The sequence below is a fragment of the Phyllopteryx taeniolatus genome, chromosome 18, assembly GCF_024500385.1.
Source record: "Phyllopteryx taeniolatus isolate TA_2022b chromosome 18, UOR_Ptae_1.2, whole genome shotgun sequence".
Classification (NCBI taxonomy): Eukaryota; Metazoa; Chordata; class Actinopteri; order Syngnathiformes; family Syngnathidae; genus Phyllopteryx; species Phyllopteryx taeniolatus.
The window spans coordinates 11,154,069-11,174,588 of NC_084519.1; the positions used below are offsets into that span (position 1 = coordinate 11,154,069).

General features: G+C 41.6%; 3 protein-coding genes across 3 annotated transcripts; 2 read left to right on the forward strand and 1 right to left on the reverse strand.

Annotated features, from left to right (window-relative positions):
* The first annotated feature begins 183 nt into the window (after positions 1-183).
* On the forward strand, positions 184-13,187 carry rbm25b (RNA binding motif protein 25b). Its single transcript, XM_061753469.1, has 17 exons — positions 184-349; positions 801-901; positions 1,261-1,466; positions 1,604-1,661; positions 2,389-2,549; positions 2,633-2,815; positions 2,887-2,970; positions 5,556-5,815; positions 6,188-6,305; positions 6,393-6,482; positions 7,314-7,387; positions 8,431-8,581; positions 8,745-9,183; positions 10,436-10,716; positions 11,736-11,834; positions 11,906-11,953; positions 12,662-13,187. The coding sequence occupies exons 2-17, from the start codon at positions 823-825 to the stop codon at positions 12,752-12,754; spliced, it is 2,424 nt and encodes an 807-aa protein (XP_061609453.1). The 5' UTR covers positions 184-349; positions 801-822; the 3' UTR covers positions 12,755-13,187.
* Positions 13,188-13,273: 86 nt separating this feature from the next.
* Positions 13,274-17,638, reverse strand: eif2s1b (eukaryotic translation initiation factor 2, subunit 1 alpha b). The gene is made up of 8 exons (XM_061753472.1): positions 17,484-17,638; positions 15,770-16,012; positions 15,598-15,677; positions 15,221-15,372; positions 14,479-14,585; positions 14,293-14,390; positions 13,937-14,080; positions 13,274-13,685 (listed from the first exon to the last, which is right to left on the reverse strand). Exons 2-8 carry the CDS (start codon positions 16,008-16,010, stop codon positions 13,560-13,562), a joined length of 948 nt encoding a protein of 315 aa, XP_061609456.1. The 5' UTR covers positions 16,011-16,012; positions 17,484-17,638; the 3' UTR covers positions 13,274-13,559.
* Positions 17,639-17,691: 53 nt separating this feature from the next.
* On the forward strand, positions 17,692-20,408 carry atp6v1d (ATPase H+ transporting V1 subunit D). The gene is made up of 8 exons (XM_061753473.1): positions 17,692-17,882; positions 18,842-18,959; positions 19,065-19,144; positions 19,208-19,320; positions 19,391-19,494; positions 19,611-19,677; positions 19,757-19,835; positions 19,916-20,408. Exons 1-8 carry the CDS (start codon positions 17,842-17,844, stop codon positions 20,058-20,060), a joined length of 747 nt encoding a protein of 248 aa, XP_061609457.1. The 5' UTR covers positions 17,692-17,841; the 3' UTR covers positions 20,061-20,408.
* The last annotated feature ends 112 nt before the right edge of the window (positions 20,409-20,520 follow it).

A 20,520-nucleotide genomic window follows, 5' to 3' on the forward strand; every position in this document is an offset into this window, starting at 1 on the left:
ATTGAGATTTTATTGTATGGAAAAATGTACAAACATCACCAAATACAAAGTAATACATTTACGAGCGCCACTATTAACATACCCAGCCATATTAGGTTTGTTCGATATTATCAAATGTTCTGCTTTTTACTGAGTGCTGCACGGAGTTTACTGTAGCTCCGTCCGCCGGCGACATCCCGGAACTAAAACCACGCGCTCCTCACTACCTCTCCTTAGGCCTTTGCATTTGTTATAGCGGGCCGGCAGCTAGCTATTGTGCTAATCCAGCTACCGCAGCGTTAGAAAGATTTTCACACTTAAAGGCCAAGTTTTAGCCACTTTGGTACATTAAGCCAATAACTATTTCGGGGTAGGTATTCTTAAATTGTCTTTTTTTTTGCGCTATTTTGTACGCTAAACTCTTAACGCTTCGTAGCCAAAGTAGCTTGCGTATTTTAGCCATGCCGGGTAAGATGGCGTGGTTAGTAGTCGCTTAACCTTTTTGCTTGGCATCGTCGTTTTAGTTGTTATGAATGCTGTAGTCGGAAATAAGCAGTTTGAAAGCGACAGAGCCTTTTGAATCTGTTTTCACGCAACCGCTGGACTTTTACACCCAGCTACTGGTCTATTTCCTTAGCACAATTCCCAACTGTTCTGGGGTCGTTGAACGACGATAGCCAACATACTAAACTTACAGGTTGCAACAAGTTCCACTCACTCTCCCTTTCCTAAAACACTCTTCTTATTCTTAGTATCAAACGTATCTTTTGTTCAATAGTTGGGGTAAAACGTAATGTATGTTTGTCACTACTCCACACCAGGTCGATCCGATTGAGCCCCACGATGTCCTTCCCCCCACATTTAAACCGGCCACTGTTGCCCCCTCCTGGGATACCCCCTCAGTATGCTGGCTTCCCTGCAGGTAAGACCGCGAAGGATTTATTTGCTCTCACTCATTTAATCTAAAGCGGAGTACAATTTTTTTTAACATCTTAACCAATTTCTAAAATGTGAGAGACTCCACACATGATGAGGAAGAAAAATGCAACGTGTGTTCTTACTGGTGTTATAGTCTGAGGTGTACTCAACGAACACGTCATGTCATAATAATATCTGTGGGTCGACCAAACGCAATTTGACTTTTATCGCAATGCTCAAATTAGGCCTGATTGTTAGTATGTGTGTGTACCCCGCTTAAGATGTATAAACTGACCAAAAAAATGACAGCATTTTCATGAATAATAAATACAGTAGTAGTCATGCACAGTTTTCTTATTGCAGGACCGCCGATGATCCCAGTTCACATGGGGATCATGACCCCCAATCCCGTAATTGTGTCGTCTCTACCTGTGGTCAGTAAACCTCCAGTCCATCGGAAGGACGTTTTTCTCCGAGCCAAAGATGACGAGGCCGGCCCCACCACCACAGTGTTTGTGGGCAACATATCTGAAAAAGCCTCAGACATGCTGATCCGACAGCTGCTAGCGGTAAGGGACATGGTCCTATGATGATCTGCAATACCAACACTTATTATTCCTAAATGTAACCAGTGTAAAGTCTCGCATTTGATCGCCTGAGTTAAAGTTACTTGGTGGAACTTATAAATCTTGTGCTCTTGTTACAGAAGTGTGGAATAGTCCTGAGCTGGAAAAGAGTTCAGGGAGCATCAGGCAAGCTACAAGGTAAACCGTGATGAATTACACTGGCACCTCTAAGTTTGAACGCAAACTGCAGTGCTTATGGAACTTTAATTCTATTTTGATTTCAGTTTTTTTCAACTTTTCCCAAAGGACATCATGGACGTTTAATTACTCTATACCAGAGTCAAACTTTGACCGTAATAAAAGCTTTATTACATGTATAGGCTCTGTTTTGAGAAAACATTTTAACATTAAATGTCATGTCTGTAAAAAATAAATTAACCCCTGTATATAGTAGGACTTAAAAACGGCAACAATTGTGTACCCAGCCTTAACTTTAATGATGTGTGAGAGTGTTGCTGCAGGCCAATCAACTTTATACATTGCAGTTTATAATGTTCTTAAGTGTAAAAAGAAGGTAACTACTCCTAAAACCTTATGAAGTTTAGTCTGAAGAGAAATAAAAATATTACAAGGGCTCCTCGGTTTATGACCGAGTTTGGTTCATATGGCGGTGACATAAACTGAATTTGTGCACAAGTGGGAATTTGTATACAAAAAATAATTGAAGGCCATAGATATAAAACAATCAAATACAAAACTGTAATCAGACTAGTTAATTGGGCACCGTTCGTAATGTAGAAACCTTGCATGCCCTGACAGTCGTAAACTGACGTCTTTAGAACTTCTATTGTGATTATAGTGCTTCATTAAGAAAAATTTCAGTCAGCTGGACTTTGTAAATATTCTCATGTTTGTCTATTGGCAGCATTCGGGTTTTGTGAGTACAAAGAACCAGATTCCACACTACGAGCCCTGCGGCTTCTTCATGACCTCCCAATTGGTGACAAAAACCTTCTTGTGAGAGTGGATCCCAAAACAGAAGCACAGCTAGATGAGTGGAAGGCCAAGAAGAAGAGTACTAATGGGGTAAGAATTTTTTGTTTCCAGGAATTTTGGTCTTGAACATTATGCTGCAGTTTTCACTTAATTGTTGTTGTCTGTGTTGCCAGAAAGTGGACTCAAACAATGGAGATGATCAAGAGGAGGTTCTGGATGCGGACACACAGAAGAAGGATCAGGTCGTCAAAGGTTCTATTGATGGATTAATGCGGGAATATGCTGATGAGCTCAGCGCGCCTTCCCAGGATGAAGATGCCCTGCGCCGAAAGAGAAAAAAGGATAAAAAGGATGAGGTACGTCAAATTCATCTTTAAGAATTTTAGCATAAAGCAATGTGAGAAATGACACTTTACTTAATCCACAGGATGACTTGAATACAATCGATATGGAGGATGACAAGAGAGACCTGATTACCAGAGAGATTAGTAAATTTCGAGACACTCACAAGGTAAACTCACTTTTTTGATCCTCGAGTTGACATTACAGGTTTTTGGACAGCAGCTGATCACGTAGTTCACTCCTGTAGCTTGCACACTCAAGAAACAGTTGACACATTTTACCAACATCAAGACTCCACCATAAATTGGATGTCATTAAAATACACCCCGCGATTAGTTTACTTCACACTTAGTGCTATATTTCATGTTGACTGTTGAGTCACCTTAAAAGAATTGTGTAGTGAATCTATTTAGGTGTGACAAATATAGATTCTGCATTTATCTCACAGACACACACACACACACAAACAATGCATGGAGACGATGTAAAGTTACTTAAAAGCTAATCTATTCATTAAACCCCACCATTATGATAGTGATCATATGGTGACTAAAGCAAGATGAATCACAGAGCTTTGGAAAAAGTTGCGAGGATAGGATGTAAGTATGAGCCTTCCTTTACTTTCTACATAAACTGGGTGCCCCCCTCTTGAGGACTTGCAGAGGGGCAACTGCACTGCACTTTGGCCTGTTTGACCAGCGTCCTTGCCCAGTTTGACCACACTCTATTTTGCGCCCATTATTGGTGCCCCCGAAGGCCGAAGAGTGTGTGAACCTTTGCGAGTCTTCTGGATACTGTTGTCGTGATAATAATGGTTATGTTTAAAGGACAAACCTTAGTCAATAACCGCTGCAGTAACTGTGGCCCTAGTCTTGAATCTGATGCATAAGTACGGGGTAATGAGAGAGGGGGGTGCCCTCTTCACAGCAGCACAGTGATCTGAAGACTTTGAAGGTACGTGCCTCTGCATGTGGTGATGTTTTGAGGTGTCGTTTCCATCTCTTGTTGTCTTTCAGTGCCCTGCTCGCTCTGCCTTAGCATTAATAACATTATACTGAGCATGCACATAATGAGTCAGTCAAGTGTTCTACAATTATCCAAGAAGGAAGAGCAGAAAAAACAAAATCTCAGTCTTGACATTTTAGGGAGACAAAGGCAGTGACATTTGATCTTAAATATGCTTTTGTTTTAGTATCTCCGCTAAGACAGATGTTCAAACCAACAAAGTTGAACAGAAACTGAGCATTAAAATAATAATGCATTTGTCATACTACTTCATCTCCTCAAATAGTGACCAGTGGTGTTCATTTACTCAACTGCAGAAATCACTGGACAGAGGTAAGATGTTTAATCAGACAAGAGGCCTTCATTGTACAAATGCATTTTGCATGGTTTATATGATAAAGTATCTCCTCAAATAGCGACAAGTGTAGAAAGTACCAGGCATTTAATGAATCTAAGATGGTCAATTGGAGATGAGGCAATATAGAAAAATGGAATGTATATTTTATAGTTTCGCTGTATTATACTGGTGTATTGTGAGAATATATTACCAGGAAATGCATTTCATAATGAATAAGTCACGATCTAAAACTCCAAACCGTGTTAAATTAGATGTTTGTTTACTGTGACATGTCATTGTCATATATAGTAAAGGTAATTTCCTGAGGGGGTAAAGCAGCCGTCTGTTTCCTCAATTCCATGACTCATCTCGTGACTTAATTTGAGTCATGCTGTCCATTAGCATAGAGGTCACTCTTTGAGGAAATATGTTAATTAGTTGTTTTGTTTCGACTGGGATCATTGTTCCTGTATTGTAGGGAGGTAAGTAGAATACAGTAACACTAAGCTGATGTGCTATGACTAAAATAATAACACATTTTCATCAATTTTGTACAATAACTTAATAACTAGTTTTTATCCTTGTTTAGCACTACATTAGACCCAAGGCTTGTCCATCACAGCTTCTCACCATGATTGTGTGTCAGCTTGTTCACTCATTCTGGGTTGTGCTGTCCTCAGTTTAATCAAAACTATTCCCATCAAAAGCCTTGTGTGTAATGCCCTTAAAGGCAGAGTTGGTATCTCTGTGTGTGTGAGTATGTGTGCGTGCGTGCGCGTGTATCTTGGGTCGCCAAGAGCTGCCATAGACTTCTGCAAGGGGTAAGACAGCTTCTACAATACTTTTATTTCATCTGTGCAGAAATATTCCTGATGTTCTTGCCAGAATGCCAATGTACTCATTGAAATAAAATAAGGTTGTTTCTGTTGTTGATGCTGAAGCAAAACAAAATCCCATATATAATGTTTCCCTTGTATACCGTGTGACCTTATTTCCTCCCAGGCCTAACTTAAAAGGCTTGTAGGGGCAGCGAAGCGCTGAGTCCATAGTTCATCACCTGTAAGTCCCAAACAACTAGTTCAAGCAAAGACTGACGTCTGTTCTTTGTTTTTGTATTTCCTTGTGCTGAGAGAGGCACTCATAAGGAGAATGAAAAAGCAGTCTCTTGCGACGCCTTTTTTTCCCCCCCTTGTCGTTTTTCCTGTGTGCTTTCCAATTACATCTATGCTAAACTTTACCCTTTGTAGCGGAAGTAAGCTTGAGGATTTGTAGCCATTTGCATGGACGAATAAGAGCGTACGAAAGCTCCTCGTCTGTCGTCACAGTCTGGAAAACCATTGAAGCAAGTTGAGTGTCAACGCTATCCTCAGTCCACGCAGTCCTCTGAACCTCTGTGTGTTTTCCTCCGGCAGAAAAGGGAGGAGGAGAAGGACAAGCGGGAGAAGGAGCGTCTGGAATTTGAGCGAGAGAAACGCGAGCGAGAAAAGGAGCGCGAGCGCGAAAGAGAGCGGCGGGACCGTGAGAAGGAGAAGGAGCGCGAGAGGGAACGGGAGCGGGAACGAGAGCGAGAGCGGGACCGAGACAAAGACCGCGAGCGCAGGACCAGAGAACGCGAGCGTGACTGGGAGAGGGACAGAAGCCGAGACAAAAGTGCTGCTCGCAGCCACTCAAGGTGAAATAAAAGATCACTTTTATATATGCACGGGCTACAAACAACACTTTCACTGAGACCCACAATGAACATATTTGTCTGATTACATGCATTTTTTTTCTGTTTGCTGACGTGCATATCCAAATTGTTCCAGCCTAATAGCCGCTGTGCCCTAATTAGTTGCTGGGTGCATCCTCCACTAAAAACTCCATGAGACTCCTTCCTTTTCCCATTAGGGGGAAGAAAAAAAAATGTCGTAGCTGTATTTACCTTAGTTCATAGATGCCAAATTGTTGACGTGCAAACATTGTCGTCCACAAAACGTGACATAAACCAACTTTTTGAGGTCTGCTGGTTAAAGGCAAACAAATGCAGCACTTCTTTTTGTCACAGGGAGAAGAGCCGGGATCAAGAGCGAGAAAAGAAACGAGACCAAGCCGATGAAGAGGAGGTGCATGAACGGAGGAGGCTGGAGCGGAAGCTCCGAGACAAAGAAGCAGCCTATCAGGAGGTAGCAATGGACTTATAGGATGTGGCGCTTTCATGCACAACTTTCGTGTTTGTTGTTGTGGCTGGTCTGACATGATTTTGATGACAGCGCTTAAAAAACTGGGAGCTCAGGGAGAGGAAGAAAGCACGGGACTACGCCAAAGATGTCGAGAGGGAAGATGCGCGCCGACGAGAGATGGTGAGAGAGGGATTTTGCTACTTGACTATGCCTAAATCAAGTAAAAATGTCAACTTCTCTATTTCTTCTTCTTTCCTTGGACCTGTATTTTCTTCTTACTAAAGACTACGCTTTTAACGATTATATCCCACCAGGCTTTGGATTCACAGTTGTTCATCTGTCTCTCATGTAGAGTTTTTTATCACATTACAACACACTTTTGTCAAATATTTTGTTTTTTCAGCATGGACCCTCTATTTCCTCTTTCACTTTGCTTAAAAAGACACAAAGCTTTCAAATCCCAAGTAACCATTATTTGGCAGCTAGCCAGTTGGTGGCTAGTTGAAGAAGCTAATGTAACAGCCTATATCTTTACTATACTTGTCAAGCAGCATGAACAGATGAGACTGATTGGAGGTACTGTGTGATTGGTGTCATGCATTTCAGTCCTTTGTTCACAAAAAATTGGTCTGTACCCATGACGACTGAGCGTCCTATCATGAACATGGGAATGGGAACAAACGGTGGAAAAGTTGCTTCATGAAACTGATAACAGCAGAAATACATGTGTGCTCAGTCATCCACATGAATACTGAATGATATCTACTTTTGGTGGAAAAACATTTGTTGGAGTCTTTTGTGTTTTAAATGTTGGCACTTAGTTTACAGGAACTTAAGATGGCTATTCTTCTTTTCTTTTTGCATTAATTTGCCTGAATTTTGATCTTATGTAATATGCTGACTCTGCATATTATGAAAGATTTAAGGCCTAATTTTTATTATTGCTGTTAGGTAATGCTATAGTTAAAACTCATTTTAAGGTCTTCCCATTTAATTTCGTTTCTGTGTCAGATGAAGGAAGGCAAACGGCTAAAAGAGTTCCTGGAAGACTACGATGATGACAGGGATGACCCCAAATATTACAGGTAGGAGGCATAAAAGCCCATGTACAGTAGTTTGTCACAAAGGATATGCTCACATTGCAGGTCAGTTATGACCCCCCCCCCCCCTATGTGGCATGTATCCTAGTTTTTCATGACAATGTGAACAGTCAAATTTTTAAACCCATTCCCCCCCCCCCCAAATTGCAATGATAATGGGTGTCAATTATCCACATATTTTCACTGTTGCAGTGAAAATGGTCCCTATCCCCCACAAATAGCGGTGGTCGATTATACATGAAATAAATCAAAATAAACGGATGTAGGCAATGGCGTCAAATCGAAATTGGGCTCTTGGACCTGCACTCTAAATCCAGCTGTTTTTGAGTCTAGAAACAATGTATAGTACTGCCTTTTTATACCCACACAAGCTAATTCAAAAATGGGTTTCTTACTTTAAAAAGATAATTATGCTCAGTTTTGAATGAGTCTTTCAGACAGATGATTTAAAAATGATTTCATAATAATAAGAGATGTTTCCAATATTTTAGTTAATAATTTCTTTTTTAGCTACATGAGAGGCACACCACTGCCAACAGCAAACAGTTTGTCTTCTGTGCCTCTGTTTGGAATCATTCACTTATTCCCTACTCCTTAATGTCATTGTGTAGGGATTTTTATACATCATTGGATATATTTGATTTCCTACTGACCATCATTGTTCACTACTTTTCACGATGCGTTGTGGGGTACATTGAGGGCAATATAGGGTATAACATCTAATCACTACATTTTTTAACAGCCTGTGCTTATAAACTCCAGATATGTAGTAGATTTCTAGCTGTAGCACACAAGCTTCTAACTCTTCAATACAGAAAATTTATTTTGACATTTCGTACCTACTTATGCATATCATTGTCTTCTTGTTCTTTTGCTCCCATAAGGATTATTCACAGTTAAAAAAAAAAAAAAAAAAAAAAGACTCCGTGGCCTACATTTGCATTCTCGTGGCAGACATGCAAAGAAAAAAAAAAAAAAAACCTGCAGCCATTGTTCTGAAGCTTGTCATTGCCGGTTGCGGCCACTAGGGGCAGTGCACTGCAGAAGCGCCTCAGAGACAGAGAGAAGGAGGTGGAGGCGGATGAGCGTGACAGGAAGAGAGAGAAGGAGGAGCTGGAGAAAATCAGACAGCGGCTGCTAGACGAGGGACATCCAGACCCAGACGCAGAGCTACGCAGGGTAAACGCTGCTCTCTGACAACATTATTCATGTGCGTGTGTGTGAGAGTCTGCATGTGTGTGTGAGCGTGCGTGAGCATTGTCTCTGTGAAGGTCACGTCATCATTCCTTGCACGTTGATCCATGTCACTGGTGTTCACCTCCGGCACATTCTATTGGTCCAGATGGAGGAGGAAGAGGAGGAGCGACTGAGACGCCCCCCTGTCGTCCGAGAGCCGGAACCTGAGGAGCCGCGGGAACAGCGCCACAGGGCGTCACGGGACCACAGAGGGGACCACCGGGACCACAGAGAAAACCACAGCGGGCACCAAGACAGACCGGACCATCGTCCGCACCCCGCCCGCTCGGAGGACGAGGACGTGGAGGAGGGCGAAGATGATGGTTATGACGAGGAAGACAACCCTGAAGTCAAACCCTGCCTCAAGCCCACCATGAGGCCCATCACGGCGGCGCCATCCGTGTCGTCGGCCAGCGGCAACGCGTCTCCCGACACGCCCGGCAACGAGTCGCCGTGCGGCATCATCATCCCGCACGAGAACTCGCCCCCTGACGCGCTGCCTCCGGACGAGAACAGACCCAAGATTGGCCTCAGCCTCAAACTGGGTGAGCGGATTTCACTCCTTTCAGAAATATGAGTGGGACGTCTCATTCATCATTCAGTTTGCAAAAGGTGGAACATTTATGGAAAATTTCCATGGGACGTTTTTGAAATAATCAGCATAAATATAAAGATTAAGACAGCAGTGCAAAATATTACAAATTAATGAAATGTAAAATGTTTTTAATTTATTCAACAATCTATTCTTTCATTGAATAACAAAAACACAAATGTTGAATGAATGGAATTTTACAATCCTGTTCAAGTACGAGACTGAACCCTCGCTATTAGCTGGAGATGGGGAGCAAGATCCACTGCAGCAAATAGCGAAACTAGTAGACACCCCATGCCCCCACCCCTAAACAAAATGTTTGAAATTGCTTGTAGCGTGTATCCCGGCTTTTCGTGGTGGATAGGGACTGAGCACAACCGCGAATAGCGAAAATATGCAAATAATTAAGCAACGGATCGAGTCAAAAACCTGCAAATAACGGAAGGTAGGTTACACAAAAAAAAATCAGCAAATGCCAAACCGCGATTATCCAATCTACTACAGTGGTATCTTGACTTCAGAGTGTGGCAACTTAAGTCTTCAGAGCAGTGGTTCTTAAAGTAGGTTTGATTGAACCCCAGCGGTTCAATGAGTAAGTCTCAAGGCAATTCTTTTAGAGGATGGTAGACAAAAAAATGAAAAGGAACAGACTTGGTTTCAAAAATTGTATGAGTGGCACTTGCCAAGGTGAAGCCAAGCATTCCTAAACTTATCTCTGTAAGCCAACAGCAAGTTACATAGATTTGCAGTAAATATTCTTTAGTTTTGTTTTTGTGAAACTTGTTTTGTTTTTTCTTTGAACACAGTGATTTTGCGAGCAACTGATGCATGGTTGACTTTGTGTTCTAATACAATATATACCTATGTTTTGAATATGAAAAGAATATATATTTTTTTCATATACGAAGGGTTCATTGAATGCACGAATGAAACTTTTGGGGTTTAGTACCACCACCAAGTGTATTTCTTTTCCTGTGAATTGTGAGCCAAAATATATATTGTATATAATAATGTCATAGCAAAATCTCCCAGATGTGTGAAAGCGTTATATTTCGATGAAACCACTGTTGAACTTATTGGCCTTATTTACAAAAGGTGTGTTTGGTACAAATCCACACCACTCATCACCCAAGAAAACATACATAGAGTTTGACCAAGTAAACGTTCTGGCAGGTTTATATGTCAGAGTTAATCTCCTAACACAGGTACAACCGGCAGTCCCAGCCAGCCCAACGCAGGCAAGAGGAAGAAGCTGCCCGTCGACAGCGTCTTCGGCAAGTTCGACGAGGAGGAGGCGGACGAGCAGCCACGCAAGAGGAAACTGGTGCCTCTGGACTACGACGATGACAAGAGCCTGGGAGTGGACGGCGCCAAGGGGCCCAACTCAGAGGAGAAGCGCAAACACATCAAGAGCCTCATCGAAAAGATTCCCACGGCCAAGCCCGACCTGTTCTCCTACCCTCTGGATTGGTCCATGGTGGACACGGTAAGCAGTCCTGTATAAGGTACTTGAGTAAAAGTACAGAAATATAAATACTGAAGGACCGATTTGTGAAAGGTTTACTAAGTGCAGTTACAAAGTGTTTGCACTCTGTTACAACCCCAATTCCAATGAAGTTGGGACGTTGGATTAAACATAAATAAAAATAGAATACAATGATTTGCAAATCATGTTCAACCTATATGTAATTGAACACACTATAAAGACAGGATATTGAGCTTTACTGTTTTTACCAAATAATCATTAACTTAGAATTTTATGGCTGCAACATGTTCCAAAAAAGCTGGGACAGGTGGGGAAAAAGGTTTTAGTGCCAATGGCATGGGTAACTTACACATCTGTGAAGGCACCAATAATGCTGAACGGTACATACAGATTTTGGAGAAACATGTGCTGCCATCCAAGCAACGTCTTTTTCATGGACGCCCCTGCTTATTTCAGCAAGACAATGCCAAACCACAGTCTGCACGTTACAACAGCGTGGCTTCGTAGTAAAAGAGTGCGGGTACTAAACTGACCTGCCTGCAGTCCAGACCTGTCCCCCATTGAAAATGTGTGGCGCATTATGAAGTGTAAAATAAGACAACGGAGACCCCGGACTGTTGAACAGCTGAAGCTGTACATCAAGCAAGAATGGGAAAGAATTCCACCTACAAAGCTTCAACAATTAGTGTCCTCAGTTCCCAAACATTTATTGAATATTGTTAAAAGAAAAGGTGACACAGTGGTAACCATGACCCTGTCCCAGCTTTTTTGTTAATGTTAATGATTATTTGCTAAAAACAATAAAGTTGATCAGTTTTAACATTAAATGTCTTTGTAGTGTATTCAATTAAATATAGGTTGAACATGATTTGCAAATCATTGTATTCTGTTTTTTTGTTTAACAAAATGTCCCAACTTCGTTGGAATTGGGATTGTACATTACAAAACTGACGATGAGCACGCACATCCAGATTGAGTGACCGGTGTTCACGCCACTCTTCTTCTGGCTTTCTCTGCAGACATTAATGGAACGACGTGTGCGGCCGTGGATCAATAAAAAGATTATCGAGTACATCGGCGAGGAGGAGCCCACATTAGTGGACTTTGTCTGCTCCAAGGTATTGATGGCCAACCCTGGTCACTTATTTCCAGTCGCACCACAAATGCACTCACGCTTGTGTGCTTGCAGGTGATGGCTCACGGAACCCCACAGGGCATCTTGGATGATGTCGCTATGGTGAGTCATTGACACGGGCGGACATTTTGTTTTGCACCAAGGTCATGGGAAATAGTGTTAAGTGTGAACTCCTGTCTTCAGATTCAAAACCACTCCTTATCCACTATATAGTGAGTTTGCCGTTTTTTTTTTAGTGCTGTTTGATGTATCGTGAGTATAGGATGCACACTGCAATTTGGAAAGTAGTGAACAACCCATGGTCACTAGAAAACCTGTCTCGTGATGCATTCCACCGATGCAGAAAAAAGCTTTTCTGTTTCCCAGGTATTGTCTGATTTTCGGCACGAGGCATATTCATGAGTTGTGGTGCGAACATATCTTTAAAATAAGTAGAGCAACACGGATGAACATAGTGTTTTGTATTAATTTTGTAAAGTACACTTGTCTTTAAACAATGTAATTTGTTCAAAATTTATCACAGAAGGTAAACCAGCCTATGTTAATCCAGTACATTGTAATTATGTGACAGCAATGTTGTTTTGTGTTTCAAAATGTTTTAATTTTCACTGGACAAAAATTCCTGTTGGGTGATTAGGGAACAATTGACATATTCCAAATAGCCATAGATGTGTTAAGGCCTCTTATGACTCATTTCCATGCAATTGAAAATACATACAGATGTAATGCATATTTAATGCACCATCAAATGGTGCTGCTGCATTTTTCTAATGATGAATTCATAATTTTCTCCTGGGCTGCTGTTTGTAGGTTCTTGATGAAGAGGCTGAAGTCTTCATTGTGAAGATGTGGAGGTTACTTATCTATGAGACAGAAGCCAAGAAGATTGGCCTGGTAAAATAGGTGCAAATAAAGATTACTTTTCTTTCTTCTAATGTACAATAGATTTAGGAGAGTTCTGTCATCACCCTTATACATAGTAACTTGTCCTTAAATCTGCTGCTCCCCATCTTTGTTGTAAATAATGTCATTCTTTGGTCAGTTATTTGCTTCCAGGACCATTTGCTTGTTTTTAAATCAGCTTACTTAAACTTCATGTTGTGGGGAAGTTAACGGCGCAGAGTTGCCTTCAACATGTCATCTGAATGTGGGTTGCTTAGTTAGTGTGCACACCTACAGCTAGAAATTTTTTGGGGGGTGGGGGGGGTTGGAGACATTGGTTCCATAATCTCTTGTGAAAACCACTAGCTACAGGAAAATGTTACAGTTAAGATACTCTCCATTGTTTTTTTTTGTATTGAACATTTCAATAAAAAATGTTTTGTAATACTTGTGATTTGTGACTTTTTATTTCTGACTTTGTAAAAACACAATTCAGTGATATGTGTCAATTCTTGGAAATGAAACAGCTGATGACACAAATTGAGATCCAAGATTTTTTATTGATGCCAAGCACTGAGTGATGTTCGTATGGCAGAGCCTGCATAATTTCGTCCTATCACGTTAAGTGACAATATCACGGATACTTGTCTGAAGGGTCACTGCGATGTCATTAAAAATAGAAGCATGTCGCGTCCTTGAACACAACTCTGTGTTGATTACCTTCTTTAAACACGTGGGATAAACGGTCAAAACTGCTGTTAAAAGTCCCAAAGTAGCACTTCTAACAGCAGTTCATGTTTGCTGGATAGACATTCCCCATGTTTCTCTAGTCTTCTGTTTTGGCCTCCATCTCCTCTGCGTCGTCATCTCCGTCCACCTCTGCGTTTTCCCTCTCTAGTCGCTCCAGCTGCCGGGCCAGCTCTGTCTCATCGGTGTCTGTCACCACCTTGGGCTGAAGGGCAATATTTTAATTAATACTAACAGACTTTTTCCTAATGTTCGTCAACAATATGTGGTCGGGTTCAAGGTAGAAGAAAATCTGGACTGACACTTCACACATTCAAACTACGACTGTCAAGAAGAAGGCTCAAATCTTCAAGCCTTTTTTTCGTAATTGGTCCGTCGCTTGAGCTTTTGCCACCCGGAGGTACTTGTGACATGGTGAAAAGGTCTATAAACCACAACACCAATACCGTAGCTCACCTCCATTTGGATGTTAAAGACGCCCCTCTTTTCCTCGATTTTCTCCTTGATGGCCGCCATGGCCTGGTTGAGGACTGACAGGCCCTCTGTGCGCTCTAGAGTGGTGGTGGTCATCACGTAGCGGGGAGGTGCGATTAGGTTGATCTGTTGGGGAATACTTTTTTTTTTTTTAATTGGTCTCATTTACATGGATATTGCTACAGCACACTCATTGTATTCATTATGATAATGAAATGTAAAAGGTCTATTTACATGAATGAACATAATTGTATTTCAACTTTGTATATGGGGTTACATGGCCGCCGTAGGAACAGAACTCCATTGTACACAGAGGACTCCCTGTACTTCCATGTTACCTTAATGGGCATGGCCTCTGTAGAGCAGCCCAGTCCCGCCCTCAGTGCTTCCTTCACGGCGTCGATGCCCTCGTAGCCGTAACACGCCACTTCAATGTCTGCCATCGAGACAAGAAGAGACGTGTTGTTTTTTTTCTTCAGTCATCACAAATCCATGCGGTATTATCCCCAAAAAAATGTTCTCACCTGCTCGGATCTTGACAGCCTGTGGAGTGAGTCGCCTGTTGATGTTGTCAATAAGCACGGCGCGCTCTTCTTCTGTCAGGTCCAACTCTCCCAGGATTGAAGGATCACTGCACCAAGGGAACATACGTTACCGCATCAAATTGTTAAGCAGAGATCCAATTTGTCACAAATACTCCTTACTTCAACCTACAGTATGTATGCCAGCGGTGTTAGTCCACATGAACAAAAACTTCTATCCCTGTCATCGTAATCATTTTATGTACATTTCATGGGGTTTTGTATTCACTTTAGTTATTGCCGTGAAACAATTTCTGTCAGAAAGTACATAGGGTTGCTGATTTTATTTTTTGTGTTGAAATGCTTTCGGCTGTCAGTGTTTATCCGATGTTTTTGTGTAACACCGTGACAACGATAATCATGATTATGCGGGTCATAATAATCGTGATTATGACATCTTCATACCGTTTCATCTCTAGCAGACAGCGCGACAAGCAGCCCACATATATGCACTGTGGTGACGAATTATTATGATTATTTTTTTTTAAATCAACTTTTTTCTTTGTCAATACACTTATAATCGCTGTCAATTATTTGCAGATTGTCACTATTTGCGTTCAGGCCTGGTCCTTATCCCCCACAAATAATGGTGTTCCACTGTATTCCAAACGACAACCACGATAAAGTGAGCGACCTGAAAACAAGGTGCGAGCTTGTACGTCTACGTCCGGATGGCAGAACTTACGACACGGCCTGTTTGAAGACGTCGTAAGCGCCGTATCCCGGCCGCTTGTACTTCTCGTCAAAGACCCAGGCGGTGCGCTGGTACAAGCTCTCCAGCTGCTCGTCTTTACTGTACTCCAGCACTTCGGCCACGTGTCGCAGGATGCTGTACACCTGCGCACACAGCGGCATGTTGGTCATTATCACCTCGCTGGGCAAAAGTTGTAAAGGGTGTTATATACTTCAGTATGAACAGTCTGTGAGTGTATTAACACACACGAATACAGTGGAAGCTGAAAATCTGTACCTACAAAGCCAGTTGTGACAAGTTCTCCTTTCAAAATGATTTTCCCCATGAGAAATAATGTAAAGTGATGTGTCACGCTGAATGCCACTCACAGTTTTAGATTTGGTGAATTTATCTTCACACTTGATGGCCTCCTCTGGCGAAACTCTTCTTTTTGATAGATCAATGTATCCTGGTGGGGAAGTCGCAGACACGCGGTTGACACACTTTCTACTAACCAACACGAAAAGCTCGTGGCTCAGGACGCACGGCCGAAGCGCTCACCTTTCTCTTTGTCTACTCGGATGACCACCACGCACTCGTTGCGTCCGATGCGGATAAGCTTGTTGATGGAGCGAATACGCCGACGCGACAGCTCGCTCAGGAGGATCATGCCCTCGATGTTGTTGTACTCCAGGAGGCTGACGTAGGCGCCCATCTCGGCGATGGACCGCACGTTCACCATGACCACGTCCTCCACTTCTGGAAAGCGGTGCTGGTAGAATCGACAGCTGAGGCCCGGCATTGCTGTTTAGGACATCAAGAGGCTAACCTTAGATATTTGTATAACATTGAACAAAAATATGACCTCCTCCTCCCAATTTTTTAACCTAACAAACAACTCTTCAGACATTTTTGTGCTTTTTCCGTACCGCACTAAGACGCCACCTCAAACGTCAAAGGTAATGTTGTAATATGAGTTTGAAATTGTATTAATGTGTTTTGGGATTATTGTTTAAGGTTTCAACTTAATATAGGCAGTTAAAACATTTTTTGGGGGGTGTCGTTCACTCATAAAATTTCACTATTCACGTCAGGGCTTGGTCACTAACATAATGTTAGTAAAGTTTTATATTGATGGATTTAGTGTCATTTTCACAAGCAGCATCTGTAGGTTGCTTTTTCCATCAGATTCCCTCTACATGCAAGTGTACAAAACAAGTTTACACCTTTCGATTCAATTAAATACATTATCCTTACTATTAAGTCTTAAGGATAGACTGATTATTGAAATTTTGGAAAACTTTGTTTACTGTAGAAACCTTTTGGGAGCCATTTATTCGTTTAAGTTTTCATTTACCGTTACAAGACATGCTGCTGAGACTGGGAAGTCTATTGCCTAAGCAAATTGAAAAGCTGTTTAATTAACGTATATGAAGTCTTATGGTTTTTGTATTATTAAAAACTTCAACAAAGATATTTCCCCTTTTACAGCAAATGAATATCGGCTCCAAATATCGATTATCGACTTCCTTGACTACTAAAAAAATGTAAAAATAACGCTCTCTCTATTAAGTTCCACTACAGTATAGTCAATTTGAAAGGTTTTGCACACAATAAATTCAATGCTAACACAGCAATCCCTTAAATGAAGGATTTAACTGTTAGTGTAGATCATATTTCAGTACAATAAGTACTGTATATACTCATACACATATGTATATTCGCATTTGGTCATTTCAAGGTAAATATTTGTCAAATATGGCTTTCCAACCAAACTATGACTACATAAGAGGATCCAAATTGTCATAATTTATAAATTGTAGCGTTGTAAAGAAGTTTTTCTTTTCCTGGTTTTATGGTAAAAGAACCTCAGAGTGGTCGAACAGAATACTTATGAGCATAAACCACAGATGGTAACATTATTGTTGACTACATGTATCATTCGCACTTTTTGTCCGACAGAAAATGATGCAACAGAAAAGGGCTAAATGCGTTCACTTTCATATGTTAACAAAAAAATAATCTCAAATACGAACATGCATATATATAAACATACGCGGAACATATGATGTCATATTAAGACATATTAGCACAATGCGAGTTTAAAGGCGAGGGTGGGTGGGAAGAGAAGAGAAGGAGAATAAATAAATAAATAATGCTAATATAGCACGACTAGCTCGGAGCTAGAAGCCGGGCGCCCGGCTCACATGCGCCGCGTGTGAGGGAGCATGGCCCACTTGCCACGAAAATGTCAGCTTTCTCTCTTAAAACTCACCTGTGTCATGTGTTTGGAGAAGAACAGCCTTGAAAGCAACTCACTGCGTGTTGAAATTTGGTCGCCCTTTGGGTTCGTTTGAGTGACTGGCAATTAGCATCTGTTAGCTCCTATTCACGGCTGTGCTAAATTCTTGACCCGGAAAAGATCGTCGCCTGGTGTCTTTGCGCATGCGCAGAGGCTCAGCATGTGTCACGTGACTGGAGGTCACCTGATCCGCTCGGCCGGGAGAGTCTGACGAGATCATCTCAACCTGTGGTTGAAATACCGCACGAACAACATTTGATCTGTACCTGGACTACACAAATTGGGAAAATAACGTCTTCTTGTTGCAAATAATCAGCAGAACGCCGACAAGATGTCTGGAAAGGACAGGATCGACGTTTTCCCATCCAGAATGTAAGCTGGTTTGAAAGCTACGCTCGCTAACACTGTTGAGCATCAAACAGCGATTTCATTATTTCTGCTTCCTTCTTTGTGTATACATGCTTTACATTCACTTCTCGGTTCGAATCTTATTCGCAACTTTGTTTAATTTAAAAGAGGAACAGTCGTTGTCATGTGACGTTTTCTAAAAATAGCTGTCGCTACTGCATAAACGTCTTCTTGGGCAATAATTAGATTAAATTGTTGTATTATTTGTTTCATGTACTAGGCACTTTTCTCTAATAGCTTTGCATGGAAGGACTAAATTTCGTAACTACAAAAGAACACCATCTATAAATTATGTTGTTGCACTTGGTAGTAGTAAGCAAGGAAATGTGACTCGAAAAGCCTACTAGAACATCTGAACTTTAATTAATCGGAGTCACTTTAAATGGCGACAATTGTGGGCTGGCTCCCATTTAGCATGAGTTTAAATGTGATTGGTTAATTCTGAACACAGCCACACCCCTTGTTATGAGGGTGTGTACACTTGTGCAACACCATTATCTCAGTTGTTTACATCCCTCGCTGAAAGATTGTTTTTTTTTTCCCGATTTGGTCACAATAATATATAATATATTACAAAAACGTGGCATTTGAACAGGGGTTTGTAAGACCTTTTATATCCACTGTGTAATGTATACAGCATAAAGTTGACTGTGACATTGTGTAGTTTTATGGTAATGCCAAAATCACTGTGTTGACTTTGTGTGTACTACCATTTTCCTTTTTAGGGGCCTTTTCACTTTTTAGAAAGTCCATTGAGGGCAGTACTAAAATGTATAGATTTTTTGTTTTGTTTTGTCACCACAGTTCCTCTGTGGTTTTGTTTTTCGAATTGCACAGCAGGCCAGATCAAATGCTTTTCCAGGTTGTGTCGTTTCCCACTTCTGCTCGAGTGTCATCTTGATGCGGTGCGTTTCGTTCGGCAGGGCTCAGACCATCATGAAGGCTCGTATGAGAGGCGCGCAAACGGGTCGCAACCTGCTCAAGAAGAAGTCGGACGCGCTCTCAATGCGATTCCGTCAAATCCTTCGCAAGATTATCGAAGTCAGTTGTTATATGTTAAAATATTGAACCAGAAAAAAAGGACTCTAAAATGTTGTTTTGAAGTGTGTTAGTTAAGGACTTATTAGATGTGTTTTCTTTCTTCAGACAAAGACCAAGATGGGGGAGGTGATGAGAGAGGCGGCTTTCTCTTTGGCTGAAGCCAAATTTGCAGCTGGTGACTTCAGGTAAGAGTTGTGTGTAAAATAACTATTTTGTGTGGAAACTCATGTGTGTCATTGTGTCTACAGCACTACTGTCATCCAGAATGTCAACAAAGCTCAGGTGAAGGTGCGTGCCAAAAAAGACAATGTGGCAGGTGTGACTCTCCCCGTTTTTGAGCACTACCAAGAAGGCGGGGACAGTAAGTATCATAATATTTGGATTAAGTTTCCTCAAGTGGATAGTTATTACCCCCTTTTTGCGATTGTCAGGCTATGAGCTGACTGGTCTGGCCAGAGGAGGAGAGCAGCTCTCCAGGTTGAAGAGGAACTATGCCAGAGCTGTGGAACTACTAGTGGAGTTGGCCTCTCTGCAGGTAGGTGGGGCACGCTTTCAAAAACATCATCGCTAACTCAATCATGGCTAATTGGTCATCTACAAGCTGACATGAGTAACACACCAAAAGAGAAATTCTATTCACGTTGTGCCCAGACATCTTTTGTCACTCTGGATGAGGCCATAAAGATCACCAACCGCCGTGTGAATGCAATTGAGCATGGTAAGCTTTAACAATTGATTCCAAATTGTAGATTTTATTTTATATATATTTTTTAAAAAGGACAGACTGTCTCTTTCAGTTATTATCCCTCGGATCGACCGCACCTTGACTTACATCATTACGGAGCTGGATGAGAGGGAACGAGAGGAGTTCTACAGGTCAGTGTCCTCAGTCAATAGTTCCTCATTCGGTCATTTCTCGCAATCTCACGGATGTGTCTCATCGGTCATCCTCTCAGGCTGAAGAAGATCCAGGAGAAGAAGAAGCAACTGAGAGAGAAGACTGAGAAGGAGATCGCCGCCCGTCTGGCCAAGTTGGGTCCCATTGCAGAGCCCGCCAACATGATGACAGAAGAGACGGATGAAGACTTGCTCTTCGAGTAAACATCATGTTGCCAAGGCAACCCTTAAACCTATTTATTCCATGCCTATCAGGGCCGTGTCCAAGTCTTCTCGTGAAGGCAATTGTTTGTGTGTTGTGATTTGTTCTGTTGTGTCAATACCGGAAAGAATCATACATTTCTGTCTTTGTACAGAACTACAAGGCAGTTAAAATATAAAGAGCAAGTAAATTGTGATTAATAGAAGTTTCTCCTCACATTGTATGCTGTAAATTTTAAAATGGTTGATGTGTGAGTGCCATTACCTCATTTATAAGATGTTTACCTAATGAGACCCTTGCTATAACACATACATTTAAACATGTCCTCAAATAAAAAGGCGTACTCAGTACTCAAACGTTGTCTTGGCGTCAACGTGTCATCCAAAAGATCTGAGCTGGATCCTAGTGGCCATTTTGCACCACACTGTTACATTTAACACATTTTGCTCATGAATTCAGTCA